Genomic DNA, 13,308 nt, shown 5'->3' with positions numbered 1-13,308 from the left:
CCCTCCTTGGCTGCGCCGCTGCGACCTGCAGGACCGACGCCCCAGTCGGTTCACCTGAGCGCGCTGCGCTGAGCGTGGTCGCCACAGGACCACAGAGCCAAGCACACAATGGCATTTGCCTATGGTGGCCACCGGCTGACAAGAGCCGATGCATCGGGGACTTGCTCTGCTTTGGGCCTCACTCCGTGTGTCCGGTGAGTCCGGTCTGCCGCTGAGCGCTGGTTTCCATCAGGACCCAGACACACCAACGCACACGCCTACGGATAGACGAGGCAAAAGACCAGCGGCGACTCCTGCCGCCTGACAAACGAATTACCTGACTGAGTTGCTCACGAGACTTCTCAGGCGGCATCTCAAGGCCTAGGCCTTTGACAAGGCTCGATTATTTCGAGAAGGTTCCTGCGATCTAGGCCGAGATGTGTCTGGCAACAGCGACACCCAGCATCCTCTTCACCCTTTGTTCACGCCAGTTGCCCACAATTGGACGACGAAGTGGTCGGAGACTTTCTCGCGCGGCAATTTAACAACACGACGACCGGCTGGACGGTTGGTGGGCGTGCTAGCGCAGCAGCCCTCAACAGGGATCAGGGGCGGGGAGGTCTACTTTAGTGCCATGCCGGATCCGGGGCCACGTGCGATACGGAGCCAGCACCGATCCGCTTCCTCGCCACGACGCCAAGTTAGCCAACTTCACCACGGGCCAACTCGTGTCGCCAGCTTGCACTCGCAAGGTGGTGGCTGGAGGGGCTGGATCCTCCATTGACCCGAGAACTGCCTTGGCTGGTCGAGAAGAGTAGCCGTCAAACGAGAAGTGTCGTACGAGTCCCACTAGAGAAGAGAACAAGTCGTACACACCGTCAATGACCATTGTGGCTGGTCAGCTCAGCTCGTTTTGATTCTCATTCCGCTGCTGAATGGCCCCAACGCTCCGAAGCGCCTGCGGGGATAAAAAGTAAATGGCCGGTGAGACCCAAAAAAAAGACAAAAAAAATATCACGGTGCACCAGGGACTCGAACCCTGAACCTTAGTCTGATATACCGTATTACTTTCGTAATAGGAGGACTACTCGCTACCATTGCGACAGCGCACCAATGCTTGGAATCGCTTCCAATGCTGGGAGGTTGATGCCAGAACCTCTTTAGGATACTTTATATTCCCAGTAGCATACCTCGGTCTCCCCTACAACGCAACACACTGGTCACCGAATTCTTTTCCCTAACCCCTTAATTTAAACAACAGAACTGCTAGATACTACTACTCCTACTGGACACTTTGCATCGCTCTAGTGGCAACACTTTGAGCCCGAGTCGTTCACATGCTGGTGTCAGCTGCTCAAGTTGTTCACCTCCATCATAGTTCTTAGTTGCCTCTGTTAGCCATCCTCCCTACAGCCCGGCACCACAGTGGCGACCGATGTATAGCTTTGGTGGTGCTGTATTTTCCGGGAACTATTTGCCGACCTTTTCTATTCTTTCCCTTTTATTGCTTTCCCCGAAATACACACTGCACATCAAGACGTTGACCAGGCATATAGAAACAAGTGACGTAGGGTAGCTTATATTGTCCCATAGCTCCTGAACACGATAACGGCAACCCTCTCATTCTCTGTATGAGCGTTGCATTTTTTTAATTGGGAAAACTGTAAGACTTTTTATTTATCTAAGTGAAAATATGATATTGAATCACAGTTTAGTTTGTGACAGCATTCCCCGTATTGCTAATACTGACTTTCGTAGGTTGGCCTCATCGACCCCCGGGGCTCTGAGGACTGAGGATTTTGCTGTGCAATACCATCGCCTGTAACCGCGCTTCAGAAGACTCAGCCTTTAGTCAAGGCGACGAGAAAATAATTGACTCAGTGCCAATTACCAGGCTCCAAAAATCACCTCGAGGCGCCCTGGACGGAGGTCCGTGTAACTCGCCCGAGTCACTACACCTGCTCCTTGGGCTGAAGCCTGTGCACTTGACAAGGGTAGTGGGTCCGCCGTGGGTAGTAGGACAACAGAGTCCTGTATTGAAGTCATTTCATCAGTTGTATATCCCGTCGTGCAAGACCCCATCGGGCCCGTAATGTCGGGAGGAGCTGAGAGATCGTGGGCCTGCCTGGAGCCCCTAGCCCGACTTCTTGCGGCGAGTCGGCGATGCGGTGCAACGAGACGGTCAGGTAATCATTATCTCAAAATGTGCGTTTCTGAGGGTGATGATGCTAATATTTCGAGCTAAGATCTTGGGGAGTCGGTTGCTGACTCCCCCCCGGACAATCGTAATCGGCCATATGTAACCAGGTAGAGGTGCCAGTTGCATGACTTCCTTAAACTGGGCCAAAATCCTGATTTGTCCCTTGCTTGGCTCCAGTACGAGTATACTATACGTGGCTCGGGATAATCAGCAGGCTGCAGGTGGCTGCAGGTTGGCACCACTTGTGGCGGACGGCGGGCGCCTTGTGTTTCCCCAGAATGGGGTTGAACTAGTACGAGGCGTGTGTCGATGGTTCTGATGCAAGGGCGATCCCCTCAGGGGGCCTCTCTTTGTGAACGGAGATTACATGTCGCTCAACTCTGCGGATATATCCACTCGATTGGTCCTCCAGTCTCTTCCCGAGCAAAGTATATACGGGTAGTAGTTTTCCGAGAAGTGTGTCTCAGAACGACCAAAGCTTGGTCTTGGTCCTTGGAGAGGGAGAGGGAAATGTAAGTCATCAGAAACACGAGAACCAACAAGCATTAGATTTCGAGGAGACCTGAGTGTTTCAGGCGGCAAGATCGAGTCCTGCCAGGGGCGTTTGAGTATCTGCTCCAACGCGGGGGAATTCTGCAATGGCTTGCAAATTAATCCAAGCCCTCAAGAGGTGTAGTTTCTCGTCATTTGGTATCTTTGATTGATCTCGCTAAATCCTCTATTTCCATTCTTTGAATTGTCGCAAAACTAATACTTCAGGGCGTTCACAATCTCCAGAGTCACCCTTCCTCCCTCGTGCCCGACAAGTCTGACGGAATCCAGGTCCTTGACCACCCAGTCCGGTTCCGCAGCGGCGACCTGCTCGGCCGTGTGACTCGTGACTAGACCGAGGACCTTGCATCCCGCCTCCTTACCCGCCTTGATTCCCGCGGGGCTATCCTCGAGGACGAGAAGCTCCTTCCCAGAGTCCTGCAGTGCGAGCTTCTCCCGGCCCATCAGGTAGCACGTAGGATCTGGCTTGCCGTTCTGGACTGACTCGGCGGAGACGAGGTGCTCTGGGATGGGGAGCGAGAGGATGCGGAACCAGCCTTTGACGAGGGGTTCACTGCCCGAGGTGACGATGGCCCAGGGGGCAGAGACGCCGATGAGCGCATTGAGAAGCGAGCGAGCACCGGGGACCTCTTCGGCAAGCGCCGAGTGCTCCACGGGCAGGCGGCCTTCCATTTCCCTGACGTCTGATGGAGGTGAATGGTGAGCAGTGGAGGCCATCGTAAGATCAGAAGGGGGGGCACCTACATTCCCAGTTTGCCTTCTCAGGGGCCAGGATCTTCAGGACATCTATGCTACGGCGGCCATGCGATGTGGCGAGAATGGTCTTGGGGTCGACGCCAATCTCCTTGCCTACGCTGACGAGGGTATTAGTTGTTGGTCCTCGGGGATTTTACGGGCGGGGACACTTACGTATGCCAGTGTTTGACGATGGCGGGCGTCGACTCGATGATGGTGCCGTCCATGTCAAAGAGGAATCCATCAAAGGAGACCTGTATCGGAGGCTGAGTGTATTGTGGTTGAGAACCCATGATGAGGTGTATAGGAGTATTGTCCGCCCGTAATGCGCGAGAGCTGAAATTCCTTTGGGGGCTACCTGGATTTGCGAATTTAGCAGGCAGATTTAACTGATGAGTGGCGTAATTCTACAGGAAAGGTGGTTAAAGTGAAACGTAGACGAGATGAAGAGACGGAAGGAAGTGGTAAATGAGTCGTGAAGTGCCTTCCCAATGAGTTGAAGGTTCTGCTCCACTTGGCAACTCCGCCATTTTACGCGGAGAGTGCGGAAGCACCACAGATGGTTAAGCCCCGAACACGAGTGAGGATGAGGCCCCAACGTCTTATAACAAGTTCTCTCATGAAATAGCGCAGAAAATTGCAGGAGATGGTATGAGGGGAAGCGAGAGCTTGGTGAAAGGAGATTTCGCTCTTAATGGGTAAGACATGCTAACAGGAATAAGAGGACAGGCGCCAAATAAAACTGATATTAATGGCCTAGAACATGGGGTTATATAAGTACCTAGGATGCTGGAGCGAAAAAGAGAGATGGATGGATGCGGGAATGATGTGAATCAACTGATATGAGTATACAGATATTGAACATCAAATCGTTCAAATAGCATCTTAGACGATGAGAGATGAGAGTTATGATGTGAGCCGGTGACGTGTGAGATGATGAGGGCGACAGGGCTGGATTTTGTATGGCGGGGCACTGAGCGCGTACCTATCGCGTCTGGCATCTGGGCGATCCAATGATTAATGATCTATTCCTACTAGGTACTCTCCACCCCAAACATCGGTCAACTACAGCCATATTCTTTGTTTGCCTTGGGGGTCCCATTGGCAATCGCCTATGCCGTCAAGTCCTTCTTGATCAATTCTCTCACCATGTCGCCCAGCTCATGAGCTCTTCCCTTACATGTCCTCATCCGTTCTGCCTGGCGCAGACGCGTCGCGTCCCCGGTCAGGCATTCTGACGCCCACCTCCGATGGTACTCTGAACCGCAGCGATGGAGGTGGAAACCCTGCTTCCTCTGACAGTCAGAAGAGAAAGCGTGCAGACTCCACGGCCATGGATCATCTCCTGAAGCCCCCAATCGCCCTCAAGGTATCATTCACATTCCGCCCCGTTGATCGTGTTCTAAGCTTGATGCTCATCGTTGTTAGCCACATCCGCCAAACCTCCACGTACAACCTCGAATCCTCCAACCTCTCCTGCTGCTCCCCCGAAAGTACCTTCCTCTCTCATGCCTCGACCTGAACGCTCCGCTGGGAGACCTGCCCCCGACCCGACTCTTTGAATCCCACATCAAGATCCTCGACCTCGAAAGTCGCATGGGCTCCTCCCCCAAAATCTTGATTGCGCGCAACGAGTCAAAAGGAACGCTCTATGCCCTCGAGAGACACGAAAATGGGCTCTATACTGCCTGCAAGCTGGGATCTTGGACCAGCCCGGAAACCTTCATCTGCCATGCCACAGCTGTTTGCCAGGAGAGGATACGGCCCCAGGGCCCGAAAGCAGCCGAGTTGAATGGCCCATCGGCGATTACAGCACCCCAAACACACAAGGATCAAAAGAAGAAACGGGTTGCTATAGAGGCTATCCAGTCCCTCGTGCGAAAGCGAGCCCGCTCCCAGTCAGTGTCGACTTTCGATGATGCGACGAGACCCGGAAGCAGCACTAATTCTCAGAATGATTTTCCGTCTCTGCCACTCTCCGACTTGAAACCAACAATACCTTCTGATCCAGTTCAAATGGACACGGAGCAAGTGCGAACTCAAGTTGGCAATAGCGAAGCGCAAGTTGGACATCAACAGACCGCCGAGAGCATCTTTGATAACATCCGGACGCACTACTTTGACGTGCTCTACAAGTCCAAGGTAGGATACTCGATTCTATGTTCTAGTTTCTAGTTATTGACGACTTCGTAGGGGTCGCTGGCATACTTTGCAAAAGGACCACTGTCTCGAGCACGTTCCGCTTTTCATTTAGACCTCGAGTCCGATCTTGATATGAGCGATCTCATAGACTTCCTTAAGGGACTCGTCCTCACAACAGTGCAAGTGGATAAGAAGTATCGCGAGACAATACCTGAATTAGTCACCAGGATAAAACCAGTTGTTGACAGTTCGGACGAAGGCCGCAAGAAGCGACGCCGGCCGAAAAAGATGAAGCTCGGCAGGGACGGTCTCTATCCCGGTGAAGACGAGAACGTCGAAATGTGGTGGTCGGCAAACAAGCCAGAGCTCAGTGACGATCACGACTCGGGTATCTCGATGGAACAGATCAAAGCGCATGCTTCTCTCCTGCGGACCAGGGAGACTCAACTTCAGATGATTGTCATCTTGGAGATCCTAGCTCTAGAACCCTTAAAGCCCAAGGAGCAACCGGCCGACGTCTTACCAACTCTGCCGGGCGCATCAGAGTCCCAGGGGCAAATGGCACCCCCTCCGCCCCAGAAGAAACGAAACAAACACAACTTGCCAACTCTTATCGACGTTCACACCGACCGGCTCACTATCTGGCAGTCCATGGCTTCTCACGAGCAAATCCTGCTGCAAGACTCACAGGTCCCATCCCCATCTGCCAATGGTCATGTCCAGCAGAAAGCATCACCAGAGCCTCTAAGGGACTTTTGTGTCGATGTCATTGTCCCCTTGTGAGATTTCCAAGTGCCGGTTTTTTTTGGTCGATTGCTGACAAGGATGTAGTTACTCCTCGCGTCTACCACAAATCTGCGACTCTCTCTGCCGCAAGTTCGGCGGACCTGTCATTGTGCCTACTCCTAAGCCCAAGTCTAAATCCAAATCCTTGAAGCGACCCTCCAGCAAGCAGGATCAGAAGCCAGGCGCCGTTGCGAGGCGAGTAGCCTTGCAGAAGGAGCCGAGAACTCTTGAGCGTGCCCTCTCATTCGAGCAACAACATCGCCGGAGCGTGTCGAGGGGTCCCAGTCAAATTGTGGATCTGATGCGAGCAACATCGACCTCCATCCCTAGCATAAAGAGAGAGGATAGCGATTCGGTAAATCTCAAAGGTGCTGCCAAACATGAAGCAGGCCAACGGCAAACGGGGCGTCCTTCACTGTCTCGTACTAGCAGCATGGCCGGCTTGGAAGATTCCAAGGCCAGCAAGAAGGCCAAGATAGAAGCAGAGTTGAGGGACGCGATATCAAACTTGAGGAAGCCAAACCGCGAAGTTGTGGGGAAGGCCATGGCCGAAGCTGCCGAGCGTAAGGCGTCGACAGTGACTTCGGCAAAGAGTAAGTCTCCTTTTATGAATTCCCCGAACAATGATCAAATTCTAACCCACATAATTAGAACCCCGAAAGGCACCGAAACCCGCCGTGGTAAATCCGGGAGTCCAGGTAAAGGCGACGCCCGTCAGCCAGCGCTTCAGAGATGTCATGGCCCCAAAGTCAGAAGGGTATGCAGATCTGCCTCTACCCTCTGCCGAGGACATGATCCCACCTTCCAGCGCAGGGCCACTTGCCCCGTCGACTATACTACGCAGCAGTCACAAGGACGTCTGGCAGAACAGCGCGTCGCCCGTGCTGGACGTGGTGGGATACACCCCACTGAAGCAATCGACGGGGGATAGCTTCTTGCGGAGACACAGTTTTGAGGAGCCGGCGATTCCGCCTTCTTCACCTCTCATGGCACGAAAAATGCCCACTGTGATACCTGGGAGCGCGGCGAAACCGGCCAATGGCCAAGGGTTGACACCGCCTGGATTCGGCGACCTACCGGTAACTCCTGTTAAAAGCAGAGCAGCCCCACGGAGCGTCGGGAATGGCCAGGGAGGCCAGGAAGAGAAGAAGCAGGCTTCTATATATCAGAAGCTGGGCTGGGATGATGATGAATTAGATGACTTGTTATGATGGCATAGTTCGGGAGAGGCATCGACGCACTCGATGGACCATTTGGAATGGGTACGGTACATATACGACAAAGGGTTTGCTTGGGACGGGGAAGCATGGCAGCACGGCGTTTGGCATATTGATGTTAGAGTCAACGGCATGAATATCATCATTGTTTCAACCCCAAGGATTCTGATGATAAAACGGTGTGATTGGAGCATGTGCTTCTATTTCATCTATGCAGCTGCTGGCTCTACTAACATGGTGGGAAGGTCACGAATGTCCACATGCTCCTGGGTCGTCAGATCCACCACCCGGACAGCCTCGATGCCAACAAGGCCCTCCTTCAACGCAAGGAACTGCAGGTCAACCACGTGGCAGGCCCCCGGTGGCAGCGGGCCGATGCGCGTGTCGGCGCTCAGACAGACGACGTCGGTAGTGCTGACGACGGAGCTCTTCTGCATGGCATGGAGCACGTTCTCGTCCAGCACGGCGTCGGCCACGTCCTTGTCCGGGGAGCCGGCGAGGAGCGCGCTGCCGGTGGACCCGGGCCGGCGGCGGGAGCTCGACGAGAGGGGGCGGCCGGCGCGCATCTCGTTGCGGCGGCGGCGGGGCACGGCGACGATGGCGAACTTGCGGGGGGGGCGGCCGGCCTGCTCGGTGGAGCGGTTGACGACGTGGACGGCCCAGGAGAAGGTGTCGCCGACGCGGACGGTGTCGGTGGGGCCGGTGAAGGACATGGTGATGCCGAGGTCCTGGAGCGATGTGTCGGGGCGGGTCGTGGAGGCGACGAGGGCGGGGAGGGCGTCGGGCTGGGTGACGGAGGGGGATTTGAGGGGGATGACGGCCTGGCTGGCCCCGATGCTGCTAATAGAGAGCTGGGAGGGCCGGTGGGCGCGCTGGATGCTGCCGGTGCCGGGGGAGGGCCCGAAACCGGGGTTGACGGGGGTGGTGAAGTCGGCGGTTGCGGTCCATGCCATGACCATGGTGGGGTTGCATGTCTTAGGGGTGAGCTGTGCGGTGGCTGATATCGAGATGGTGAGGTCCCGCGTGCCGGTGGTGTGGGCCTCCAGGGGAACGATGTGGTAGAGAAAGGTGAGGTGGTCGTGGGCGACGCAGCTCACGGGAAGTTGCATGGCGTCGTTGGAAAGGTAGTGGATGTTGGCGTCAGGGACAGAGAGCTGGATTTTGTCCAGCGAGACCTCGCAATCAAAGTAGGGGGTGAAATCGATTTCGAGGATGGCAATGATCGCGGGAGTGGCTGGCGTGGTGTGTGGACGGGAGAAACGCACCCTTGTGTGAATGACGGGATGGATCTTGAGCTGAAGTTGGGGCAACGCTCGAAGGTGCTGCGTGAGATCCTGATGGCGGGTCAGGGGAGCGACGCGGGAGACGCGCAGGGCAGATAGGCGCGGCTTAACGCCATCGAGAGCTGGGTCGTTGCTGAAGGACTCGAGGAGGTTGAACCCGGAGGGGATACTACTGGGGAGGTAGCCTCTGCCTCCCGAGACCAAGTCAGCCTGGACCTCTGGCTTGAGGCCAGCCGATGCAGTGAAGACGACCGAGGGGCTCTGAAGGCGGATGCGGGGTCGAGCGAGGAAGACAGGCATCTTCCAGACGGCATAGACATACTGGCTAGCCCCCTCGTCGGAATCGCCCTCCTCCTCGTCGACGAGGATAAAGGGGTCGCTCACATCCTGGACGGTGCCTGTGAAGATAGTGTCGCTGGCGGGAGGGCTACTGCGGCCAGACACACTGCCGTTGACAATCTGGGCCTCGACGTTGAGGACGAGCCTGTTGAGCTGAGACCGGAAGGCCCTCTCCTCCAGCCATGGAGCCTTGAGAATGAGCAGGATGTCGACGGTCTCATCTAGCTATGTGTGAGTATAGGTAGCTGAAGGTACGCGATGAGGCTAGGTGTGGGTACGTACCGAAGAAGAGGGACTCTCGCTGCTCTATCGAGTCGATGATGGACTGCCCTTGCTCAACCTCTTTGAACAGGTCGTCAAGCTCCAGGTCGGTCGCTGCAGGGACCACGTATGTCAGGTAGGATTGTTCTGCAAACGCCGCGCCAGGGTCGCCCACCACAGCGCCCGCGCTCAGGTTGAAGCTCTCGCCAGTTGGGGCCGCCACCTCAGCCATCGCGTGGGGATCGTGCAGATGGTTAAATAGAAATAAAGAGAGACTAGACCAGAAAAATCATAATTGAATTGATCGCTTGGTATACCGAACCAGAACGCCGACCTCGAACTGGGAATATCAATAGTAGGCAAGGTAGCAGTAGTACAGGTGGTATATCAGGGGCCGCTGACAGTTAACTGCCTGTGATGCGACGCCCCCCAGTGTGGTGTGGTGAGGTTGCGATGCTCGGTTAATTGCATACCAGGTGCCTTATGGCCCGTGCGCGTCGCCATCAGCCTGGGGAGTGTCAAACTTCGATTCGAGACCTCTCATCGAGACCTTGCGACAACAGCTGGGAGCACTATCCTTTGCCATCACGGGGACGTCTTCCCACGCGCACGATTCTCCATCGACTTTTACATCGCCTTTGAAGCATTTTTCACTGCGCGGCACCACGTCACGATGAACGGCTTTGCACCACCATACGGCCAGCCGCCATCGTCGCCATGGCAGGAACACCACACGCCTGACGGCCGAGCATACTACTATAACAACGCTACCAAGATAACACAATGGACCAAGCCCGAGGAGCTGATGACGCCGGCAGAGGTGGGCCTTGAGACATCACCTTCGCCCTTCTAGACTTGACTAACCCCCCCATGTGTAGCGCGCTCTCGCCAACCAACCCTGGAAGGAGTACACAGCCGAAGGTGGCCGAAAGTACTGGTATAACACCGAGACTAAGGAAAGTTCCTGGGAGATGCCCGACGTCTACAAGAGCGCCCTGGGTGTCAATGGTACCCCTGGCACGCCCGCCCCTCCGACCCCGTTCACACCTGGGGCCGGGTATTCGAACAGCCCTTACGAGCCGCCGTCCCGCGATGCGCGCGACTCTCGCGATAGCCGCGAGACCTTCCCCGAGTCCCGACAGCTCCCCTATGCAAGTGACCCGAAAGCGCAGGTTTTCGTACCCGCCACAAACGACCCCGAATACGCGACTGCGGAGGAGGCCGAGGCTGCCTTTGCTAAGCTGCTCCGCCGCAGTGGCGTCCAGCCTGACTGGACGTGGGAACAGGCTATCAAGGCCACTGCGCGAGACCCTCAGTTCCGCGCCATCAGAGATCCCAAGGATCGAAAGGCTGCTTTTGAGAAGTACTGTCAGGACGTCGTCATCCAAGACAAAGAGCGTGCCAAAGAGAGGCTAACCAAACTGCGCGCCGACTTCGAGACCATGCTGAGACGTCACCCTGAAATCACCCATTATACTCGATGGAAGACTGCTCGCCCCATGATTGAGGGTGAGACCATTTTCCGTTCCACAGATGACGAGTCCGAGCGCCGCCAGTTGTTCGAGGAGTACATCCTTGGCCTGAAGCGCGCCCACGCCGAAGAGCAGGCCTCCATGCGCAAGAACGCCATGGATGGGCTGGTCGACCTCTTGCCCAAGCTCAACTTGGAACCATACACGCGCTGGTCTGATGCGCAAGGTATCATCTCATCCACCCAGCCGTTCCAGAGTGACGCAAAGTACCAGGCACTCAGCCAGTTTGATATATTGACTGCGTTCCAAAACCACATGAAGGCTCTCGAGCGCGCGTTTAATGATTCCAAGCAGGAGGAGAAGAATCGCAAGTTCCGGAGAGAGCGCAAGGCGAGAGATGCCTTCAAAGCCCTTCTAACCGAGCTCCGGAAGGACGGAAAGATCAACGCGGGAACCAAATGGAGTCATATCGCTCCTCTCATCGAGAACGATGAGCGCTATACCAACATGGCCGGCCTCGCAGGGTCAACACCTCAGGAGCTGTTTTGGGATGTTGTTGAAGAGGAGGAACGGGGCCTCCGAGGCACTAGAAATGATGTTATTGATGTCCTTGAGGTAAGTTTTCTTCAATACCGTGGCATTCTTGCGAGCATGAATCCTAACCTTATCATTCTAGGACAAGCGATTTGATTTGTCACCAACAAGCGATTTTGAGGAGTTTTTGTCCCTCATGAAGGATGATCGACGCACTGCTAACATTGACCGTGATATCTTGAAGCTGATCTTTGATCGCGTAAGTCATGTTCTACACCGGAGTGCTGCCCCTCTGCTAACGAACCCCTCCCAGCTGCGCGAGAAACGCTCCTCTAAACGTGACGACGACCGCCACCAGCGCCGTGCGGTCGATGATCTGCGTGTCTTTATGAAACGGTTGGATCCTCCAATCGCCCTGAGCGACACCTATGAGAAGGTCCGCCCTCGTCTACTAAAGGCAGAAGAATTCCAAGCCGTGTCTTCAGAGGATGCTCGGCGCGCCGCATTTGACAAGCACATGAGACGCCTTCGCGAGAAGGAGGACGAGGCCGAGCGGAGAGACCGACGCCACAAGCGCGCCTCCGTCGAGCGAGACCACCGCGAGAGAGACCGATCCCGTGGCGAGCGCTCGCATCGTAGCAGTGGACGCTCTGCCAGGCGCAGCCGTAGTCCGGAGGCCGATGCCTACGAAGCCGATAGGCGCAGAGCCATTGCCGAACGCGAGCGAAATCACCGCAAATCAGCCATGGCTGAGAATTTCCTGTCGAGTGATCGCGGTCGCCTATCGCCGCCTCCTCGGCGCGAGCGCGAGCGCGACCGAGACCGAGACCGCGAGAGGGACAGGGACAGGGATTACGATCGTCCCGTTCGACCCCGACGTGATGATGACTCGCATTACGACAGAGAGCGACGCGATAGGGAGGAAGAACGGGAAAGGCTCTACCGTCGCCGCATTGATCGAGGTTCGTATGACGAGCTCCCCTATGGCGATGAAAAACCATCAGGTTCCCGGCGCCGTCGCCCAGACGATGAAGATGAATACGCCCGCAGGGACTCGCGAGATTCCAAGGTTTGTTTCCCAATCCGCCCTGGCTAGTGCAGCCCCACAAAATCACCGACTGACATCTTTTTCCAGAGGCTGAAGAGAGAGAAGACTCCCGAGCGGACGCCTGCGCGGGAGGTCCGGGAGGCACCCCCTCGGAAGAAGACACCTCCCGCCCAGCCGCCGTCACGAGACATTAGATCCGGCAGCGAAGAGGGAGAGATTGAGGAAGAAGAGTAGAATGATTTTTCCCCAAACTAAGGCGGAGTCCTATGGTTCGGCCAGAGTCGCTATCCCTAGTACGTCCCTGGCAGCATCTGATCCAGCAGTTGTTGGGAGAGATGACACCCCCTTTAGAGTCCAGGCGTTTCGACTGTCATCCTTGTTTCCCGCGGGGTCGCTAGAAGGGGAGCATCTCCCCCCGTTCTAGGCGGTCCCGACGAACCGATCTTTCACTCTAGCTAGTACGTCCCCTCTTTGTTGCCTACCGAGGATGCCATGACTCGTTTCAGCTGTAAGAGTGATAACTAGGGTCTATAATCAATTTGGAACTCTCTTGTTTAACACAGTGACACACTACTACTATTCCCTGACGATGCGAACTTTTTTTATTGTCGTTGGTGAGTTGAAAGCAGCTACTTTTTTTTGTTCCTAAATCCAAATGCCTCCCGCGAGGTAGGAAGCTGATGACGGCAGTCATCCTGCTTGGTCCACTGTCCCTCTATCTGTGAAGACGCAGCTCAACTATGCCCACGCGGACGGGGGC

At 55.5% G+C, this 13,308-nt stretch overlaps 4 protein-coding genes and 1 non-coding gene across 5 annotated transcripts; 2 read left to right on the top strand and 3 right to left on the bottom strand.

Annotated features, from left to right (window-relative positions):
• Positions 1–996: 996 nt before the first annotated feature.
• ACO1O0_000992 lies at positions 997–1,091 on the bottom strand. Its single transcript has one exon. It is a non-coding gene; the product is annotated as a tRNA-Arg (tRNA).
• Positions 1,092–2,926: 1,835 nt separating this feature from the next.
• On the bottom strand, positions 2,927–3,759 carry GPP1 (HAD-like domain-containing protein; the record flags this gene model as incomplete). The annotated part of the gene is made up of 3 exons (XM_083190486.1): positions 2,927–3,414; positions 3,476–3,585; positions 3,641–3,759. The coding sequence occupies 3 exons, from the start codon at positions 3,757–3,759 to the stop codon at positions 2,927–2,929; spliced, it is 717 nt and encodes a 238-aa protein (XP_083054345.1).
• A 1,040-nt stretch (positions 3,760–4,799) lies between these two features.
• On the top strand, positions 4,800–7,605 carry ACO1O0_000990 (DNA replication regulator SLD3-domain-containing protein; the record flags this gene model as incomplete). The annotated part of the gene is made up of 5 exons (XM_083190485.1): positions 4,800–4,835; positions 4,961–5,608; positions 5,660–6,387; positions 6,440–6,987; positions 7,046–7,605. The coding sequence occupies 5 exons, from the start codon at positions 4,800–4,802 to the stop codon at positions 7,603–7,605; spliced, it is 2,520 nt and encodes an 839-aa protein (XP_083054344.1).
• A 215-nt stretch (positions 7,606–7,820) lies between these two features.
• On the bottom strand, positions 7,821–9,726 carry ACO1O0_000989 (TRAPP trafficking subunit Trs65-domain-containing protein; the record flags this gene model as incomplete). The annotated part of the gene is made up of 2 exons (XM_083190484.1): positions 7,821–9,454; positions 9,516–9,726. 2 exons carry the CDS (start codon positions 9,724–9,726, stop codon positions 7,821–7,823), a joined length of 1,845 nt encoding a protein of 614 aa, XP_083054343.1.
• Positions 9,727–10,167: 441 nt separating this feature from the next.
• Positions 10,168–12,782, top strand: PRP40 (uncharacterized protein; the record flags this gene model as incomplete). The annotated part of the gene is made up of 5 exons (XM_083190483.1): positions 10,168–10,314; positions 10,373–11,581; positions 11,643–11,759; positions 11,814–12,569; positions 12,636–12,782. 5 exons carry the CDS (start codon positions 10,168–10,170, stop codon positions 12,780–12,782), a joined length of 2,376 nt encoding a protein of 791 aa, XP_083054342.1.
• Positions 12,783–13,308: the final 526 nt, after the last annotated feature.

Source organism: Amphichorda felina (assembly GCF_050947745.1).
Source record: "Amphichorda felina strain 45539 chromosome Unknown scaffold_1, whole genome shotgun sequence".
Taxonomy (NCBI): Eukaryota; Fungi; Ascomycota; class Sordariomycetes; order Hypocreales; family Bionectriaceae; genus Amphichorda; species Amphichorda felina.
Note: the sequence above shows the minus strand (reverse complement) of the source record. Positions and strands in the feature narration are given on the sequence as shown.